At 35.4% G+C, this 22,982-nt stretch overlaps 1 protein-coding gene across 3 annotated transcripts in view; it reads right to left on the reverse strand.

Annotated features, from left to right (window-relative positions):
• tun (N-terminal glutamine amidase tungus) overlaps positions 1–12,342 on the reverse strand; it is a 57,899-nt gene extending 45,557 nt beyond the window's left edge. For all 3 annotated transcript variants that reach the window (XM_017629083.1, XM_017629091.1, XM_017629076.1), the window contains exon 1: positions 11,915–12,342. In XM_017629083.1, the coding sequence (XP_017484572.1) occupies positions 11,915–11,973 (59 nt within the window). In that variant the 5' untranslated portion in view covers positions 11,974–12,342. The remainder of the gene's footprint in view (positions 1–11,914) is intronic.
• Positions 12,343–22,982: the final 10,640 nt, after the last annotated feature.

Genomic DNA, 22,982 nt, shown 5'->3' on the forward strand with positions numbered 1-22,982 from the left:
CCCACCACAAATCCAACTCCGAATTTGCGCTCCTTTACATGGCAGCTGTAGTAGACGTCGCAAGGCCCCAGACATTCTTTGCCTTGCCCCGTCCAACGCATTTCTTGGATGGCGGTGATGTCAGCTTTTGTCCTTACGAGGACATCAACCAGCCGGGCAGAGGCACCTTCCCCATTAAGGGTCCGGACATTCCAGGTGCATGCCCTCAAATCGTAGTCCTTTAAACATTTGCCGTGGTCGTCATCATAAGGGGGGGTCTCATCCGAGGCTTTGCCTTGCTTCTTCACTGTGTATATGTTTTCAAAAGTGTATATGTTTGCTAATTTTAATATAATTTTCAATTTAAACATATCTAAGAATTAAATATCTTCTATGCGTAGGATAAATGCATATCAACTCACAGCAGACCACGCACACCAAATGCACATACATAGACATGTACTGTAGAATTTCACACAGAACTACCCAGTAGAACTTGGGAGCATCGTACGATTGCTCGGTGAGTACTCCCTTGGGAGTATACGAATACTCCCCATTGCTCCCTATGCTTCTGTGTATAAGCATGTAATTTTTTATACTCCCTTTAACATTGGATGTCCTAGGAGGGGGAGTAATCCCTTTTACCTCCTAAACGAGCAATCGGGGAGCACACACAGAATTATCATCCCACAAACCTCCTAATATAGCAATACGGGAGTACTCTCATAGTTACCTCCCAGAAACCTCCCAAAAAGACAACAAGGGAGTGCACATAGAAAACATCCCATATTCCTCCCGAACGAGCAATAAGNAATCAGGCCAAAAGGAGTACTCTTTTATTCCTCACAATGGGAGATCTCCCTTCAAGTTCTAGTGGGTATGTACATACATACATATGTATGTATATGAGTCTCATGAAAATTTATGTTTTGTTCATTCAAAAGCTCTATCTCTCTTGTGACAGCAGAATCCTCCAGCTCCTCATTTGCTATACAAAAACTCAATGGCACAAAATGAGAAAAAAATAAACAAAATGCTCTAGATATTAATTCAAGTGTCTACAATACTTATATTTCATGCTCAAATGACTCGTGTTGCAGGAAAGGCTCAATACATATTTCATTAAAATATTGCGTGTATATATATATATATATATACAAACGTTTGTATGCAAATACGTATGCAACTTTTAAAACTGTCGTTTTCTGTGGTATTTATACCAGGTACACATTCATAGATATTAATATTCACATACATGCAATATAAAGACATGCAGGAAAATTTCCAAATTTTTAACAAATTTTTGGAGGTCGGTAACAGGGTTTGAAAAAATTTCAATTTCTTTTAAAATTCGAAAAGAAATTCGACAAAATTTTGACTTTGACCAGCTATAACTCAGTGAGTCTATGAATTTACATGAATAAGTTTCAATACGCTGAGTTATAGCTGACCAAGGTCACAATTTTATCGAATTGTTGCCATTTTTTTACATTAAATTTTTTTTAATTTGAAATTTTCAAGTGTCTTTGTTTTGTACGTAGAATAAAATGAAGTGCCCCATACAAAATTTAGATGTTGACATTTTAAGGACCACCCTACATACATATATCGTCGTAGGCATTTTTTTTTAATAGAGAAGGAAAAATAGCAAAATAAGAAAAATATTGCTGATTGATGCCTACGTGAATCACAAAAAGCCAAATTTATGTGGAAACGAAAAAAGAGTGAATTCATAAATAGTTAAAAGTCATTTAAAAGCTGGTCACAAAGTCTTTCACTGCTGATTGGCTTTGAACTGCTATTTAGAGCAAACTAAGTTTTCCAGAAATCTCGAATGTCCACTTTATACACATAGCAATTCAGTAAATAGTCAGCGATAGTTTCTTAGAGCCTTATCTTGGTTTCTTACTTTGCTCAGAGAGTTAAGACGTGTCAGACGTGGCAATATTTCCAACTTTTCCATGCAATTCGCTGTCAAATTGAGAAAGAAAAATTTTATTTCGATGTTTCAATAGCCAGAAAGACCTTTCTGTCACATTTCGGAAATAATTTTCAGAAATAAAAGTTGCAAGCTGTGACTGCAATTGAGAGAGCACACATCGATTTCAGAAATATATTTCAACTTGCCCGTGTTGCACTAGCAACAAGGCGAATTTATACAAGGTGGTGTTGATGGCGAATTTAAATTTTCGCCGAGGTACGCCTTAATGTCAAAATGATGTGTTTGTTGTAAAATGAATTCGCCTTGTTTACTACAAACACATCATTTTGACATTCAGTAGGCTCGCTGTTAAATTTTAGAGCAATAAAATACAAGTTTCAAGTGGCTAAAATTTTGCGTTGGTTTTTAATAATTTTTTTTTATGCAAATGTCTAGCATCGTCAGCAAAAAAGTTGAATATCAACGCGAATTCTTAGCCAGCTGAAATTTGCACTTTACTACTTAAATTTATTTGGCTATAAAACTAAAACTTCTATAAAACTAAAAAAAAAATCAATTTTGTTGAGCTCTTTTGCATTAAAATTTTTTCTTTTGGATTTTTTTTTTTTGTTTTAGGTGGGCCCCACGATTCACTTTTTTTAAACTAGGTTTTATTATGTAGCATTTATTTACACTATGCACTAAAAAATTTAATAAAATTTAATTTATAAGCAAATGAAAATTCAAAACTCACGTTCAATAGGTCTCTTTTGATTTTATTAGCTTTCATTATCAAAAAAAATAAATTTAAATCGCTTGAAATAAAAGTGGAAATATACCCTCTGAAAAATTTTGAACAATAAATTCCAGCTTTGGATCACTGTGCGAAAGTGCCTTAAAACGCCAATGCGAGTATAGAATTTTGTCTTGCCGGAAATAGATAAAGTAAAGACGGTACTTGAAAGATTTATTTAATTAATTTGAGTGTCACACGCCTAAAGGCGCAACCTAAATACGGAAATTAACGAGATTTATACAGAGTCCGATAACCAAAGGCAACGTAATTTTATTTATTTATCCATACACACACTGATTTTCATAAATAAATCAGTTTTTGCGGATATTGTAATATGCAGGTACACTAGGCGACAAATGAAAGTTTACCCCTTGTTCTAATATAATATTCACAATTGTTTTCATTAAAAAATTTTTTGCATTATTTATTTATTAAAATATAGCTCATTCTATAATATAAACCATGTAAATTAAAGTTTTACACTTTATGTAAAGTTCTCGAAAATTCCAAAAGAAACTGCATCCAAATTTCGACTTTTTATTCAAAAAATTCTAAAAAATTTTCGAGTAACCAGTTTTGTAGTTAATGGGTTGGAACTTGCACTTCATGAGACTAAAATTGAAGGGGCTACAAAACTGCATACCCGAAAATTTTCTAGAAATTCTGAATAAAAAGTAGAAAATTTGGATGAAATTTTTTTTTAATTTTCGAGAATTTTATATAAAGTTTGAAAGTTTTCGTAAAAATAATTGTGAATATTATATATATTAAAACAAGGTGTACACTTTCATTTGTCGCTTATTGTATAGTAATTATCGTTGACTTAATACGTACATATGTATGTGAGTGAGTACTTGCATTTGTCTCTACCATTTTCAATTTCTTCGCACACCTACATACATACAAACACAGAGCTAAATAATCGGCCGTCAAATTTCAGTTAAGTCGTAATTTATTATCTACAATTCTGCGCATAAATTCACTTCCCTTCAAGCTGAAAGCTATTATCTGTCATGTATCAAGTATTTATGTGCATTTGTACTTAAATATGTATGTATGTATGCATGTACTTTGTATAGATGGATATATTTGCGGATATATTTTTTTCTACATAAATATATGTACGTGTACAGTACCATATGTCGATGCCAAAGTCAACGCAGCTGCGTTTTCGCCTTGACATTTAAGCAAATTTTTCGCCAAACGCAATTTCACAAATTCACTGATGCCATTTGGCGCTGCAGGGATTTTGCATTTACGCAAACGAATTATGTACTTGCCCTAGAAGCTTTTCTATTTTTTTTTTTTTTTTTTTTTTTTTNACGTGCTATATAGACACTTTCCTCTTCTTTTCAACGTTCACAGCCCTCGCACGGCAGTAAGTATTTACGGGCATTGAAGTCAGCCCATCTTTTTGGAGCGACAACACACGACAACACTGTTTCACAAATATACTATGTATGCACGGGTATATATGTATGTAAATTCATCTTGTTGACACTTAAATGTAGTTATTTTTCCCGGACATTAATCGCTGTCGTTTAAAGTTTCAATGACTTAAATTTCATTCCATTTCCAACCCCTTTGCTTGCCACATTGCCCACGCAAGGATGTTTATTGCTCTTTGCCCAAAAGTAGAGTGTCTTACGCCCCTTTGACACTGAATCGTCGTAGGATATATTTTACATACAAACTTTTCGAATAGTTCGGTGCGCAATTTGTCGAAAGGAATGACAAACTGTAACCAAAAATTGTCAGCAAAAAAGGAAGAAAAATGATGCTGCGGCATAAATATTTTCTTGTGTTGTGGTATTTCGCTCAGAGTGGCATGTTTATAAAAAAAAGTACGCGTATATGTACGCAAATATGGTTTCTAGCTTTCGGTATGCGTCAACATTTTCTAGAGCTAAACTTTACGTATTGTAACTTGAACCTTAGATATAGCATATGGCGTTACCGACAAAAAAGTTCAGAGTTTATAAACAAACAAGAGTAATGACGGAAATCTCCAATTTACGTAACAAATTCTCAATTCGTGATTTAACCGTGGTTGCACAAGAGACTGATGCTTTGCAGTGATGAATTTTCGAACGAAAGGAGTCATGCAGAAATATGCGCCAATCGATAATCTTTAATAATCTTAAAGAAATTTGTGTTTCTATCATTACTTTCGGAGATAACGGGTGATTTTTTTGAGGTTAGGATTTTCATGCATTAGTATTTGACAGATCACGTGGGATTTCAGACATGGTGTCAAAGAGAAAGATGCTCAGTATGCTTTGACATTTCATCATGAATAGACTTACTAACGAGCAACGCTTGCAAATCATTGAATTTTATTACCAAAATCAGTGTTCGGTTCGCTTTACGTCCGATTTATGGTCTACATAATCGACCAAGTGAGCAAACAATTAATGCGATTGTGACCAAGTTTCGCACTCAGTTTACTTTATTGGACATTAAACCAACCACACGAATGCGTACAGTGCGTACAGAAGAGAATATTGCGTCTGTTTCTGAGAGTGTTGCTGAAGACCGTGAAATGTCGATTCGTCGCCGTTCGCAGCAATTGGGTTTGCGAAACACATTTCGAACCGAACACTGATTTTGGTAATAAAATTCAATGATTTGCAAGCGTTGCTCGTTAGTAAGTCTATTCATGATGAAATGTCAAAGCATACTGAGCATCTTTCTCTTTGACACCATGTCTGAAATCCCACGTGATCTGTCAAATACTAATGCATGAAAATCCTAACCTCAAAAAAATCACCCGTTATTTCCTTCGGGCGGAGCATTGATAAAACCGAATTGTTTGCGTATTCTATGCTCATCCTCTCATTCAAGACGCGTTTAGGTTATCTCTGGTAGGAATTTAATATTTTATAAATTAGTTGGATTAGGGATTCATCAGTCAGTACCTACTCTGAAAAATTGCTTTTATTTGCCTGAAGCCTTCTGATGTGCTGCGGGTCATTATCCTCCGAGAATATAAATTAGCCTTTCAATCACAATTATATAGCCCAATATCTTTTTCTGAATATAAGCCTCTTGATTCATATTTCTATCAAATAAATGCAATTCTCCAACCTCTTCATCCACCAAGAACTCTCAAACCGATAAACTACTGCAAAAACTTGTATCTTAACAATCAGTGATTATTTAGAAAATAGCTCACGAAATTTCCCAGTGTTAGCCGTCGAAATGAAGGAGTTTTAAAGTAAAACCCCATATTTGAACAATCAGTTGTATGGCGGATATAGGTTATAGTGACCCGATCTTTGTCGTTTTCACTGTAAGCTTTATGTTGATAGAGGTTAAAATTTCGAAATTTCATCTTCCTAGCTACATAAATGGAGAAGTTATAACATATCTGAACAATCAGTTGTATGAGAGGTGTATGTTATAGTGATCAGATTTTTTTGGTTCCGCCAAATGATTAATACATTCTAAAAGTTCACCCGCTTACCAAATTTCGTTCGGTTATCTCTGAAACAGAGGGACTAGATTGCGTTCAAATACACGGACAAGCAGACATGGCTAAATCGACTCAGCTCGACGTTCCGATCATTTAAGTATACATTTTAATGGATCTGTCTGACGTTAGTCATACGTATGTACATATATATGTATGTATATCACATAACCAGACCACCATGTTTTTAAGACAAGCCATAAACGCTTTAGAAAAATTAGTTGATGCGACCGAGATGATTTTTCAATGAAATTCTCCATAACCTACCTACGTATGTACATACATACATACATATGTATATCCGTATGCAAGTATGTATACAAAACAAATGCATAGTAAAAACATAAAAGAATATGTGAAGTATTTCATATAGAACAAAAAATGCCAAATCACTATTTCTTCCCCCAAAGCATCAGCATGACCGTTTGACCTAATTCCATACGCGTTGAGTAATGAGCGAAGCGAATTTGAATACGCAACAAACGAAAAATGCTACCTACCACCTAACTAGCTGCCACTGCATACAATAGAGCTGTCAAACTATCGACGATACTATCGATAGTATCGATAGTCACCCTTAAGACTATCGTAAAACATCGATGGACTTGACTATCGATAGTTTGGCAGCTCTAGCATACAACATATAAACACGGATGCTTGGTATAAGCACTATATGTATTTGGTGGAAAGGATATACATATGTACATATGTATGTACATACACTCACATGCGCTTGAATAGGGACAATGCTTTTTCGTTGTTTTATCTGGGTTATTTTTGTTGTATTTAATTTCCATTATTTTTTACTTAAAGTACAGTTAATATTCTAAGAAAATCAATACATATAAACGCAAATTTCAATTTTGTAGAAAATTTAAAAAAAAATCGTAAAATTTCAAACATTTTTCCAATACTGACTGCACACGTAGCAACCGTTGCAGCCACGTGTTGAGACAACCTGATTTTCTTGTTCAATAGATACACACGAGGCAACCAAGGTGTATTAAACAATAGTTGCGTTCCCCAACTTTTCCGGGTTGAAACCTGTAAAACTGTCACAAAGCAAAAGAAGCCAGAGAACCGAGTACGGGAACGCTTTCTGGTAAAATCCTGTAAATTCTTGCGAGTTAGGGAACGCAACTAATGTGTGATTGACAACTCAGTGCGGCTCTCTTTTAAGGTATTATAGTGTCAAAAAAATATAAACAAACAATTCAAAATTCATGTTTTTTTTTAATTTGACCTTATAGGATGGTTCTTATTCGGATAATATCAAATTCAATCACACTTTGTTAAATACATTTTGGAGGCAACCAATACGGCAACCTCTGTAGTGTTCAGTCTGCTATGAAATGAACATGCGGAAGAAAATTTCGTTTGCTACAAAATCTCCTTTTCAGCTGACATGTTTTCAACAAACTAAGCCAGTAGAATCAATAAACAACAATATGCACAAGGTAACCGACTGGACAACCAACACAAAATATCAAAATAATTTGATTTTCGGGTGACGGTTGCGGCAACGGTCGAAGCAGCATGCACTGGTTGCTTCAACGGTTGCCTCGTGTATAGTAAGCATAAAAATTTGATTTCTGACGATTTTTGAAGTGAAACTTATTTGCAACTTCGATTGGTAATAAATGCAAAGAATGAAAAATTAACACGCTCGTTGGGCTTTAATTCCGCCAGAAGAAGGTGATGATTTATCACGATTAAGATTAAGAATACAATTATGATCGAGATTGAGATTAAGGTTAAGGTAACTGTTCATTATTATACAAAAAATACGAATATAACATGCAAAGACATGTTTAGTTATTGTCATCATTTCTGCGCCGTCTTTGCTTTTTTTAAAACTTAGGTGTCAACATAAAATTAAATGCAAATTATTGAATCTCTTAACTACATATAGGAGGGTTGCCTTTTCTTTAACAATCAAATTCAATTTAAATTAACGCAATTAGGTAAATGAGCTACACATGTAAAAAGGTTTAGGTTTGAAAATAGTTCGAAGAGAATTGCCAGAAAGGCTTTATTTCACAATTATATTTAAGAGGGTTGCCACGCGTTTGAAAAACCAAATTCAACTTAATTCGTCAGTTCAGTTTCCACTTGTCTGAGAGGTCGAATTCAGTAAACTTATACAAAAGATATGTATGTATATGATATATTTACAAATGATTGTCGAGCAAAGGAGTTTTTGATTAGGGTTGTCACCTATTCGAAATGTCGTATCTATCTAACTAAATCAGTATATACGTATGCATATATGTATATGTTTATATGTATAATACGCGAAAACTTTTTTCATGAGGATCATAAGATCAGCACCGTTCTATTGAATTAAAGATCTTGGCCTGCTTAGATTTTGATATTCGAATTTGTTTTTTATCGGTAATTAGAAATTAGAGAAACCGCACCCTGCGAGACTTCTGTCCACTCCGCTCCACATGGATCCGCTTATAACTGTGAGAAAGGAGAAGTTTCACTTCAGTCGCTTTTTTTACTGACGCTCTTCCCCAATTATTTATAAGGAAAGCTGCATACTCCAACAAATTTTAATAACTCTGAGAAAAAGTTCGAATTTTTATGACAATTTTATATATTACACTGGATCCAAAATTATAGTTTGGTTTTCGTTCTCCAGACGCCACTATCCAATATCTATATAGAATCGTCCGGTGATTCCGAAAACCGAGTAATTTTTTTTCTGTGGATACGTTTTCGAGATATTTTCAATTTACCGTTATTCAGCTCAAAACAAAAAGTGGTTTCACTTAATCACGCATATCTTACGAACCAAATTAACAATCCTAAATGGAGATACATACGTCAAATCAAAGCTAATGAAAAAAGCGTGTTACTCAGGTGTACGTGGCGAATGAGTAACTTTCTTTCCTGTTCATTTTTCATAAAAAAAATCGTTGCGTATTTTCATTTGACCATTAGTAATTTGATTTTTTTTTTTTTTGTAACAGAACAGGCTTTAGCACAAATTTGGCTCAGAACCTGTTATTTTTTAAATTTTTCTTCCGTTAAAGTTTGATTTTTTTATTTATTTTTCATAAAAAATTAACAAAAAAAATGGAATAATTAATTAATTTGTCAGAAACTATAAGTCCTATCGGAAAGTGATGTATAAACTGCTTTCATTTGCCGTATTTTTATATTAAGATTGGTTCGTTAGATATACGTGATTAAAAGGAACCAATAACGGTAAATTGAAAACACATATCTTGAAAAGGTATCCATAGAAAAAACAATTAACTCCATTTTCGGAATCACCGAATAATTCTACATAGGAATAAGATAGTGGCATCCACAGAACATTTTTGGTGTAAACCAGTGTTCTTTTTTTTTACTTTTCTACATACATACATATTTATTTTGAAACTTGCGTTCACATGGTTTTTCGCACAGTATATACAGTAATAAACCTTTTTGAGTACTCCTCGGGGGTAAAATCTGATCAGGGTTGATAATGAGAAGGAGCATGAATTTTGCCGATTCAGAGTTGCATACAAATTTACTGTGGTATGAAAGAGAGCAACAAACGTACTATGGCAGAGTGGCACAGGTAATTTTGTAAACAAACACTTTTCTTATAATTTTAAGAGATAATTGCTATTTATTTTGCAATATTCCGATAACCAGTGTATATCCAGAGGCAGTGGCAACTGAGCCTCACTAAAATCTCCTCATCATGTTGGAGCAGCTCCGGGTAATGGACCATTGAATTCGCTGGCTGAACTTATGACCACCTTAACCTTCGGAGTATCCAAGAAAATGCGTGTCCTGAGTTTATACGGTAGCCATTCATAGCAATTACTATTATTATTTTTGAGGAGCTCCGGGTAATGGTCGGTCAAACTTGGGTGTGCTTAATGCGCTCTCTGGGCGGATGCGCTGGCAGGCTTTGGAGTCTCTATAACTACAAATCTGTTTTTTGTTTTGGAATAATGACTGAAATATATTCGGAAATTTAGAATTTTCCTTGATAAATTCACAAAATTTACGGTTTTCATAAAAATATAATCTTACAATGGATATTTTATTGATTTTAAACTTTCATTTATGAAAACTCCATTCAGGGCTACAATTACGATTTGAGTTTCCAGTTTAAAGAAAGACAAGCAATAATTATGTACTTTACTATTGATATTGTTCTCAATTAAGCATTAATATTATATTTAACCTACATTTTGTTCATAAACAACACAATTATATATATTTTATCCTCGAAAAGAACTTTTTCTAATCATGAGGCGAAATTCCCCACAGTAAGTGTTGCCGTGCGCGCAAAACGAAAACGTTGCACACAACCCAAAAGTACTCCTCGGGGACCAATTGGTGAAAAACTGCGAAAAGGTTTGTTACTGTATATACTGTGGTTTTTCGTAAAGGATAAACTGTATTTTAATTAAAAATTAGTAGAAGTTAAATACAAAAAAAAATAACCCAGAAAAAACCGAAAAAGCTCTGTACCTATTCAAGTGCATGGGAGTGTATGCAAGAAGAAATTAAAAGATACAAAATAAATGCAAATAAATAACTAAAATACATAAAATGTATGAGTTTAGAGTAGTGAAAACCGAGTAAACGCCGAAAAGTATGCAATATATGGAGAATAGCACAAATATGCGTACATACATATGTATATGGTGGGTGTGTGCGTGCACTAGGGATGTTAATTTTTTCACTTTTTACGATTTTCGGGATGTCGCTATCCCGGATCCCGGGTTTTAGTTATTCATTACTTTTCAACAACTTAAATCCGAATAAATTGCTTATATCTTGTCTACCATAATAGATAACAATAAATAAATGAGTTTGAAACCTACATTTTTATTTAAAGTGGCATTTTTATTTTTTCTCTCTTATGTCAAGATATATTTTAAAGGACTTTGTAAATTCAAAGATGTGATTAATTCCAAAAATTATTTAAAAAATTCAATGCAATGTAAAATAAAAATATGGGTACCAAATGAGAGATACAACTTCTTTAGAATTAAAAAACCTAAAAATTTTTCGGATGCAGAAGGCCGAATAGGTAATTTGTTAAGCTGATAAAGTTAGAAGGTCGCAATCCGAGGATGTTATCGAGTTTATATAAGTCCTTAACATATAATTTTTTCAAAAACTAATATCGTGAAATTTCAAGGATAAAATTTTAAAAGGACATTTTCAATACTTACCAGTCCTTATGTACCAAAAACTTGAATCTGATTAAATACATTCACACATTTCACTGAATTTTTTAAATCATTTTTGAATCACTGACGTCAGAGTGAAAAACTAAAAACGCACTTTTACTATATTTGGCCCATGGTTTCGCGAATATATTGATTTTTGTGTGTAAAATTTACTATCGCACGGTGTTATATGTATAATGAGCTAGACATTTATACAAAAATATTAATTATTAAATAAAAAAATATATTCAATAGTGGTCAAGAATACCTCGAAAATCCCGTGCATATTTGCTAGGAATCCCGGGATTTTCGGGACCAAAAAAGGCCGGAATCCCGGGGTTTACATTCCTAGTGTGCACTCACACGCAGCTGACTATACAAACAATGCAATTTAGCAAAGCAATAAGTTCAACAGACAGGCATAACATACTCGTAGATAAATTTTATTCATATCGCTGCGGTATGTTTATATTAATTCGGTTTTATATAATATATAATTTCGCTATGTAGAATATATGTATATATGTATAGCATATGGATTTGTGGGTACTCACCAGTAACACGAGACGTATGAGCAATCCGAAATTTTCGGGAACAGCAAATCTGTGGTCATCTTGAGATGCAGACGATGACGATGGCGATGCGAAAGACGACGTTAAGGACGTTGGGTACGATGCGGCTGATGATGTCAGTCGCTGCTGCACGAAACGCGTCGGATGCGGACGATTCCGATTGTAGTTGTTGTTTTTGTTTTTATTGCTGCCGCTGCTGTTGCTATTGTTGTTGTTGTTGTTGTTGCTGTGTTGCGTTTGTTTACTACTCGCTTGCTGTTTTTTTGAATGCTTTGTTGTAGCACTTTGGTTGTTTGGGTGCACGCGAACGTAGGTCAGCCACCGAACGAAACGTGTTCTTAGCAGCACTGCACTATGGGCTGAAGTGTGGGCGTGCAAGACGGCTGGGTGGACCCTGTGTATGTAGTTATGTACGTAAAATGCGTTCGGTATATTGCGATTATCTCGGCTTAATTTTTTTTTTTTTTTTGGAAATTTTTTCGTTGATTTTTCTTACTTCTTTTTTTAAGCTTTCGGCGTGCAACAATCAATGCGAAAACTTCGTGCTGCTACTACGTACATATGTATGTAACCGAGACAGTGTACTCTTGGTCTTGGTGGCTACCTTCGGCATGCAATTTTCAGCTAACTCATTTGAGTGGATTCCTTATTTCTTCACAAACTTTCCCCACTCACAGCTTTTCTTAGGCGCTTGCACCGGTAGGCGTCTAATTGGCAACTGCCGCTGAATGACGCTGCGAGAGACCTTGTTGGCTCTGCACACTGTCTATGGATCGAAGTTCAAAGCGGCGTCAACGATTTTGGCACTGCTATGCACAGCCTTTTGCCTTTTCTTTTTTGCTGTGAAATCTGCAGCCAAACACACGTCAAATTTTGATCTTTATTTCTTGTGTGTGCGCGTGCTTGTGTGTCAATGTTTGTTTAATTCTGCTGCACTGCAGTCAATCGCTTGACGCAACAACAAACACCAACTATGTGCTGTATGCTGACTGACGGCTGCTCTACCGCCACTATCACTACTCACAGGAGGGAGCAAAAAAATCCTTCAACTCAACACAAATTTTAGTACAAATAGGTTTGTATGTGTGTGTCTCTGTATATGTATGTATGTATCTATTGGTATCACGTAAGCGCATACAAGCCGCAGGGGGTTTGCTGTCTCGCCAATTCAATGCCTACTTTGTGCCGCGGCGGTCTCAGCTGGCTTGTAGGTGCTTTAAAATGAGCCAATAAGCTGTCGTTCTCCAGCCGCCAGTCGAATCAGCCAAAAGCCAGCGGAAGCGTAATTCAACGAGGATTCTGGAATTACTGTTGTCAGCGCCTACACTGCTGCTATGTACTTTTACTTCTGCCGCCTGGCCGTCACTGCGCCTAAAAGCCTATTCAATTTGGTTGGTGGCTTTGAGTGCGCACACAGCTGTATGTATGGATGTGTGTGTATGGTTGCGTGTGCTTGTATGCTAAGTGGAGATGTGTGTTTTGTTTGAGGAGTAGTGCATGCGACGAATATTACCAGCCTTAATTAAGAAGGAGCAGCTCTACTGCGACTGTTGCTGCTCAGTCGCTGGTGCTGCTGTTGCTGCTGCTTTTGAGATTGCTATTTCTGTTGGTCGCACTTTCTTTACCGTTGTCGTTTCACTTAGTTTGTATTTCACGTTCCTCGTCAATCCTCCTCGCTTAAATCCACTCGTTGTATTCAGTATCTGTTCTAAGTATGTATATTCGTATGTGTTCGCGTGTGTGTGCAGTTTTGTTTAAACAAAGCAAAGGCACCTGACTTATTCAAGCCAAATTCTGCGTGTATGAAATGTTTATTACACTCCTTTTTCATAACCAGCTAAGTACTTTTTCCCCCTACTCACTATTATGCACAAAAATGTATGTATTTGCGAGCGACTAACGGTGTTTCCTACCTTCTGTAATATATGTAGGGAAAATATGAAAAATTATACACTTCACCTAAATTAAATGTATTTACTTCACAGTTTTTTTTTTCGTCAACTTAGCCTCATTCGCGGGCACTTGTTGTCTGGTATTTAGTAATTTTTTTTACTTAGTTGAAGGTCCCGTTTTTTCATAGTTTTCTTGCGTGCTTTTTGCAATTTTCACAATTTAAGCCCTGTTCGTGCGACACTTTTTATGTTTTTATTATACTACATACATACATATATCTATTTAATATGCGTTGTTTGTTTTAGCATCCCTTCGCATTTTCCATTCAGCTTTCGTAAATTAAACTTCCCTCTACACTCTCAAGCACAAATACTTATGTACATATTTTTATATATTTCTTCATTATTTTTAATATGTATGTTTATTATGTTTATGTTTATTATTTATTTATACTCCTATTGCTCTATGAGTTAAATCTGCAATGCTGGTCACGTCGTTGCGAGTATACATCCGTACGCGTTCCCGGTTCTGCATCGACTCAGTTGTTGTCTCAGTATTGAGTGTTAGTTAGGCCAAGTCGTGTCCGTCTAGCATCGCATCGTGTACATTTTTTCCATCTACATATAGTACATTAGGGTGCTTCTTATTTGACCTAACAAATTTTTGTTTACCGTTTGTCACGTGTCATACTTTTATTCTGTTGTAAGACATCAAAAAACGTTAAGTAATAATTAGGGGTAGGGGTAAAAATCTTCGAAATACTATTAACTAACACCCACATTCATAAAAAATAAGTGAGATTTTTAATGCTTTATAAAACGAAAATTTCTATGAAAATTTCACTTTATACAGGCAGGTTCTGCAATTCACTTCTGAGTGAATCTCAATCAAATTCGCGTTGAATTCAAATTGATAGGGGTTGAAATTCACTCGTAAGTGATTTGCAGAACCTGCCTGTATAAAGCTCGTTAAATCTATTTTATTTTTTATGAATGAGGTCTTGGGAAATTCGCGAGGGACTGGCAACATAAAAGTATTTGTTAGTGTGACTTAAATTAAACAATTATTGCAACAAAAGATAAGTACTATATGCTAACAATGTAGATTTATTTGTATCAGGGTACTTTTGCTGTAATAAATTTATTATATTCTTCAACTACTGCGAAGCCTCGTTCCGCAATATCATTAACCACTCGTATTGCATGTAAAATATATTTTTAAGATGCTTTGAAGTCTTCATTTCCTTTCCAAGAACAAGGTTGTCTATATAAAAATGCGATGCAAATTTTAAAGGTTTCAATAAATTTTAGCGTGTTGCTCTAAAAGAATACAGCTACCACCTCCTATGCCATTGTAGAACGCAGTTGTGTCGAAGCAAAAGCATTTTCTTCACTTTAATTTCCAGCACAGCTAAACAACGTAACGTTCACTGCTGTTTGTCGAAGAAGATAGTATAGTTTTCTGTTACAGATTCCATATATGTAGGTTTTTTCTCGGCTTTAATTCTCCTCTTTTTTGCCAATAACAATCTCGTTTAAGGCATCGCTGTGGGCTATGTATATTGAAAAGATATTTAAAATTATTTTGCCATTCGTTTCTTGTTTTTGTGATTCTACAGAATGTTTACATTTATTTTTCTTACTTTTTTTTAAATTTCTGCCACTCGTTAAACTCTATTTCTATCGTCTTTATAACATCTCATTTTAATTTAGTCGGCATGCCAGCTGGTTCCCTGACAAGCCACAACTTCACAAGCGATTAGTTTGCTTCTTTAAGATTTTTTTCGAAAGTTGAAAAATAAGAAGCACCCTAATGCGCATGCTTGCATATGTAGCTTTATACGAGCGTCGCAACTCCAAACCGCACAGAAAATGCACATTCTCATTCGTACTCATTATTTGCCTTCGTTTTTGCATTGCCATGTACGCCGTAGTGTGCGTAAGAACGCAATGGTATTTGTATCGCTCCACTGACCTCGTCCTCGTCAAAGTTCGTCTTTACTCGGCTTAGGATGAAAATGAGCGCATGAAGGGTTTGAGAAGTTTATTTAATCCTGCGATTGGCCTCTCATCCAGAAAATGCCTTGTTTGAGTTGAAATTCTTAGCTGGCATGTGATGTTTGAGCTGTTGAATATTCACAATTTCTAATTCGGTACTTTACTACAATCCACTGTTGAATAGAGAAGAGAAGAGCATAAAGCGCGATTGCTATGTAGTGGAGTTACTAAGAAAAGTTGTGCAATGATACACCATGTATCCGGTTCCAAGTACTCGATCCTACTTAACCACGGCTAAAATTATCTTGCGACCATACTACAATCATAATGTTTGTTCCATTTAAGTAGTCCCCTTCGAACTCAATACAACGTTTTCCTCGATACAAAAGCACTTCCAAAGAGCAAGTCTTATGTCCGCACAGAGGTCTACCATGGCTTGTGCGGCCAGTGTAGCTATGGATATGTTTTTTTTCTATAATCAGCCGCCCCTCGGCAGATAATACAAGCCCTCGAACGAATTTCTGCCATAAAGAACTTCTCAAAAGCTATTGGCAAACTAGTTGCAAGCTCCGCCCAGGGTCACTTTTACGTTTAAATATTTGTAAACTCATTTCGGCCGCTGTGGTGTAGTGGTAAGCAGTGCGCGCTTTCACTCAGCAGCACCTGGGTTCAAGCCCTGGTCAAAGCAACATCGCAAAAATATAGAAAACGGTTTTTTCTTAACAGCGGTCGTCCCTCGGCAGGCAATGGCAAACAGTGTGACCGTTTTGATCCAAGTGGATCAAAACTGATGCATTTTTCGATGAATTTGGGGATACTTTTTTTTAAATTTTGATACTTTTCCAAATACAAATGAAAAAAATCTGTAAATTTTTATGCATTAAAAAACATGTCGTATACCTGTGGCAACGTACATCCAAAAGTTCATTGTCGTTCTCTGAACGAACCTTTCATGTATTGTGATTCATGGTCCATGTCGAAAAACGTCCAAATGTGAACAAACGAACAGTATTATAGCGCTGCATTTTTTTATATTCGCTATGTTCAATAATAAAAATTAGAGCTTGGTACTCGGCAATTCGGTGCTCGGTAAGGCCCTGTTTCCACAGGAAAACACCAATGTCGTGATAACCATGTCACAAAATACATCTCCAATGGATACCGCCTTATTGCTTGACATCTATTGCAGGCAATTTGATAGTTTGACAGCCATATTTTCACTTGATAGAAAGCGTGCTGGTGGTTATATCTATGAAATATTAATATTAAATCAAAATAAGGATCTGTTCCCTACTGGATTATTTATGACAACGTTTTAGGAAGTTATTCAGTAAGTTTGTTTAAGATTTAAATGTTTTTTAACACCGAAATTGAGAGAATGCTGCCTGGCGGCGTCATGCGGCAAATGCTTATACATATCTAGACATCAAAGTGCCCACACACAACAGTTGGTAGGCAATAAAAATTGCAAGTTGTAACTGCATCTGAAATTGCGCAAATCGCGCTCGGGAAATAATTTCAACTTGCTCGTGCAATACATGTTAAATTGTTTTGGAAAATGATTTTTAATAAAAATTATTGGTTTTATTCCATATTGATGCTTTGATACTTAAATGAAAAAAAGTAATACATATTGATACATTTTAAGTCTCTTTTCTGCTACAATTTTTCATAAGCCCGCGGTCACACTGATGGCAAACCTCCGAGTGTATTTCTGATATGAAAAACAGCTTCTCATAAAAATACAATCGCCGTTCGGAGTCGGCGTAAAACTGTAGGTCCCTCCGCTTTGTGTGACAACATCAAGGCGCACGCCACAAGGGGGAGGAGAAGCTCGGCCAAACACTAACATATGTGTAAGCGCCAATCTGTTATTTTATTATTATATTAAACTCATTTTTAGTAAGACTGCATGTAAAAAGACGCTTTTTAGGTCTGATAGTAGCTTTTGAGAGTCTGTTTAGTATACTTTGGGGGCTTCTCTTTGGGAGAAGGAATGTGAATTCCCCCAAGGCTATAATTGCGGCCTATGTATGAATGCGATAGTATGTATGAATTGAGTTTACATTCCTTAGCTTAATTTTCACCTGACTCTGGCAATTTTTCAGGTACATAGTTAAAACCATGATAAAAATATAGTAAGGTAGAACCGCTGAGAGTCACTTTTAAAATTCTTGACGTTTCCAAACAATTTAGATTTTAAATTTACTCACAAACTCACACACACATTTTCATTTTCAATCTCAAGCAACAACAATTTCGAACAATTTCATTTTTTTATTTTCACATTTATGATTTTAAAATGTTGGCAAACTTCAAAAAAAAAAATCATGGCCGACAAATTGAGAGAACGGTTATACCTTGCTATGTTTTTATCATGGTTAAAACATTCAACCTTGTCATTGCCTGTCCATCTGCCTTCATCGTACAAATTTTTCAAAGAATTTTCCGTCAGTCGTTTCTTTTTTTTTGTTCGGTTGCCAAATGAAATGCGCTTCTGCAAACCCGTACCCAGTTTCGCTTTCGGCAATGGCGCTAAGATCAGGTAGATGTAGAGGTGTCCTTTTAAAGCTTTCCTAATGTTTAGGTAATTTTTTTTTCCTCATAGCAAACTTAATTGTTTGGCGAATATAGAACAGCTCCTGTTCCGTACTGCAGTTACGCGACATTTGCAAGCTTTCCGGCTGGGTTTGTTGTCACAATGTGACCAAAGCTTCTTGGGTGAATTCGCCATTGGCCCACATCATTCGCGCGGATTTGGGTGTAAGACCGATTGGCGTTATGCTGAGCATTTTAAATGTAGGTTGGTTTACGACTTATTTTAATTCAGTCGAAACCCCCCTTTAAATTGTATTTAAAAAACTATTTCGGGTTTTTTTTTCCTCAAGTAAGTAATTTCCAAACGAGACGTTGACAAATGTACTCGTATTCATTGAGTAGAGATCAAGTATGATGAGATGATGATGAAAGAAAGTTGCGCTCGCAACCAGAATCTACCCCAAACCAAGCACATGACCCCTAGCAACGTTGAGAAACTGCGGCAGCATTAATAATGCATACCGAAACACTGAGTGAATTAATGAGAAAATGGGAGCAAAACGCTGACCGCGAATGGATGTGTATATGTATGTTATTCGATATCAAAATATTTGTATTTGCCTACACTTTTGGATAAAGCAACTACTTATGTAGAAACGTTTGCTTATGGCTTGAACCCGAAAAGAGGAAGTCAATTCACAATTTCTCTCAGTTGTCCTTTTATGCAATTGTGGTAGTTAATAAACAAACGGATGTGAGCGAAAGCTTGTGTATATAAATATGTATGTACATATGTACATTAGGCCGCACCACCTTGCAAGCAAATCAAAAGTTCGCCCTAAGTCTCCAATTATGCATTTTAGATTTTTTGNTGTAAAGTGAAGGGGAATACAAAAATATATTGGTGAAGTGGCTAATTTAAGCAGAATAGGAGTGATAAATGTACGCTAATTTCCGAATTTTACAAAAAAGGGCATATTTCAAACCCAATTTGTAAATAAATTAGTAACCAAAATTTACAAAAGTGAGTGTTAAAATATTGCGTGGACCCTTGACTACAAGTGTGTGAAATTTTTTTTTGGATCGGGCCACCCATTTGGACGGAATAGCCCGAAATAGTTGTGAGCGGTACTAAACCCCACCCTTTTGTTTTGCCGAACCTAATTCTTTTTTGAAACGAATTCTGAAATAGGGCGTTCTTCAATAAAATCATGAGATAGGGGGTTCTTGAAAAGTTTTCTGAGATAGGGCGTTTTCGAACTGACTGCCGAGATAGGTCGATCTTCCACTCAGCCGTCGATATACATACATATACATATGTATGTATGTACATATAAAACTATCAATACTAATTTCTGGAATGTGCAATGTGTCACATCTGAAGGCATCTGTCAATTCAGACCCCGCTTGTCGCTTTCTTCGCTGTCCGCTTCACTATGTGTTGCAACATTGAAAAACAAAGGTTTGTTTTTGTCGCTATTATCCGAAAATGTTTTGTCGCGTCGCTGTGTTATTTGCCTAAGGTGTATGGCGAACTTTTTTCCGGTACAGTCTAATGTACATACATACATATCTACCAATGCAAATACTCATTTGAATTTCCGCCAGAGCATTTTGGCCTGCTCTTTGGATACTTAGATATACACTTTTCACAATGAATTACGATAGTTAAAAATTTTGTGTATGGCTATGGGGAATGCGCAACTGGTCATAAAATTTGACACTACTTTTCTCATGCATACATATGTAAGTATGTATGTGCATATGTGAGTATCATCCGCAACAATAACAGCAAACAGAAATAAACGATTTAAGCAAAGCTAAGAAACGCGAAGAGGCTTGTCCGAAAAATAACGCTTCAAACTATAGTAGATATGTTATTCGTAAAACACACACTTTTTACGTGCTTATGAAAAGATAATTTAGGTGCACTAAACTTTAATTAATTTCTTATTTTCACTCACAATTTTCACAAACTTAATTGCAAGTAGTCACTAAACGCCCAATCACCGCTGCTATTCAACAAAAACTGTGCCAAACAGCTGATGCCTGTCAACGAACGTGGACACATAAGGAGTGGATGTTAAAGTTTGATAGCTGTGGAAGATATTGTGCCCGAAGCATGGCGCACGTAAAAGCTTGCATACTATTAGGCTGCCTTGTAGGTATTTTGTCCGTTATTTCAAACGACTTTAGCGGGTTCTTTGCAGTGGCATACTGGCGGCCACACGTGCATGTGCAAGGTTGAAAAACTCAACGACCTGTAGTAAGTTCCAAATAAGGATAGCTGCTTTAATTTACGGTATACTATATCTCGTTCATATTCGATATAGAGATGGAATTGAAGTTAGAGCAGCAATAAGCTGATACTCAACTCTTCTAACAGTCTAAAAAATTATAAATATGCATTTTCTGCGATTTAACTTTGTATTTTTTTAGTGGCTCTTGAGTTTAATGAAAAAATGAACCGTGTTTTTTACTTGTATATGGAAAATCCGAGAAATAACAGAGGTCTCCAGCACACAAGTACTATATAATTTTAGATTCCTAAAAAAGAAATATGTATTCATAAAAATTATATGATTGTAATTAAATTTTCTAAATAAAATTTCATGAAAATTGGTGCATTATAGCTAATCTGCACAATTTATCCCATAATACTGTTGGAAGAATAATAAAAGAAGTATCCAAACGGATTGTACCTAATGTTACTGTGGCACTCGATTTCCAAGTAGAAACTCCTAATTTTTCTAAACAATCAATAAACACAGACCATTTGAATTACATATGTATTTTACTAGTCGATAAACAGTTTTGTTGTAAAATTCACAAATTAAAGAAAAAAATTCCTCTATAAAATATATCCGTTAGTTTACTCGTGATATTCTTCGCTTTTCGTTATTACTTAGTTGGCAGCAGTAAGTAAAAAATTAAACGTTCGAGCGAACCCGTAATTTATATAAATTACATTAGGGAGGTCACTAAATGTAGGAAGCAAATTTTTGCATCAGATTTCCTAAGCCTCAAACCCTACTATTCTATACTACTATAGTATATATTTACTTTTATAGTCGAAGATATCACATATAAATTTTGTTCCCGATTGGAGACGGTTAAGGCGCTTCGCACATGGGGCAAAGTTCAGATTCCTCTATGGAGACTCATAAAATCAAAACTAACTTTTTTCATCTTATATCCAAAATCATACTATCATAGTCGAATATGTCACATATAAATTTTGGTCTCGATTAAAGTTTAAGTGTGATATATTCAGCTATGATCGTATCGATTTTGGGTATTAGATGAACAAAAAATAAATTAAATTTAAATTTTTGAATCTGTATTTTGCTCCCAGTGCGACAGGCTTTAACCGTCTCCAATCGGGACCAGAATTTATTTGTGATATCTATGACCGTGGGTATAAGACTGAAAAAAAGTCATTAATTTGGGTTTTAAGGACCACTCTAATGTACCTATGTATGACTTATTTTATGCAACAAAAAATTTAGTATAGGTATTCTTGGAAATGCGTATATGCGTCGTAACCTCGTAAATAAACTGATTTTCCATACAAAATTAAGTAAGTTAACGAGGTTTACATGGTTACGAGACATTTACGCATTTAGTTGAATAGCCCTAATATTTTTTTAAATATATAGAATTTTCTATTTCGTTTGGTACGCATATTGTTATTCTACATTGCACTGCTTTATTAAAATAATTTTCAGAATTAATCACATCTTTAAAATTTCGTGGTCCAAAATTCAACTGCACTTTTTAACGCGCTGTCGAAGTCCGATTCACCAACTGCGTTATCGCCATGTTATTTTATTTGCTTCATACAAGTTACGGTCGGATACAACTTAAGGTAAAAATGTGTTGCCAAAAGCACTATAGCATGATTCATATATTGTCACAATCAAACATCTAAATAGGTGGAAAAGCAAGTAAATACTTTAACCGCGGGAAGGATTCGAGTACAAAAAGTACTCAGTACTTGAAGCAAGTATCGAGTATTTACTCATAGTTACCTGTATCGGAACAATACTAGGGATAATTCCAAAGCTTACAGACATCTGTAATCTGCCCGCATTTGGTACATACTTGATATTCTTTTGGATGTAAAAACCACCTCATACATATACATCTTACATACATACATAATACATATTAAGTTTGTGCTCTGTGCCGGCGGAGATTTTTTGTTTCCTCTACAAGCTGTGGAGACGGCGCTTAAGAACTAGATTTTTTTAGGTTCAATTCCAGAGCACCGCTTTGAGAAGAGTTCAAACCAGATGGCAGTAACAAAAAGTTTGCCAGTTTAGCCTCTTATAATTAATGAGGAAATTTTCCGAAAAATTTTCCACCCCATCGCCACCCACTTAACCTGCTTAAAACATATGTAAGTATTTCACGGCCACTAACGTGACAACGAACGCGCGTGACTTTGTTTGTCCCTAACAATTTGTGTACTTAAAAAATTATCTTAAAATCACAGATGATAGCTGTTTATCAAATTAGTTGGCAGACGCTCAGTCATGTAGTTATTTACATACATACATATCTGTGTTCATATGGAAAAGTAGCTTATGTCGAAAGGCTGGCTTTAGTATAAATCGGCA

This window comes from Rhagoletis zephyria, unplaced genomic scaffold, assembly GCF_001687245.7.
Source record: "Rhagoletis zephyria isolate East Lansing unplaced genomic scaffold, Rhagoletis_zephyria_1.1 Rzeph_scaffold_00078, whole genome shotgun sequence".
In the NCBI taxonomy this organism is placed as follows: domain Eukaryota; kingdom Metazoa; phylum Arthropoda; class Insecta; order Diptera; family Tephritidae; genus Rhagoletis; species Rhagoletis zephyria.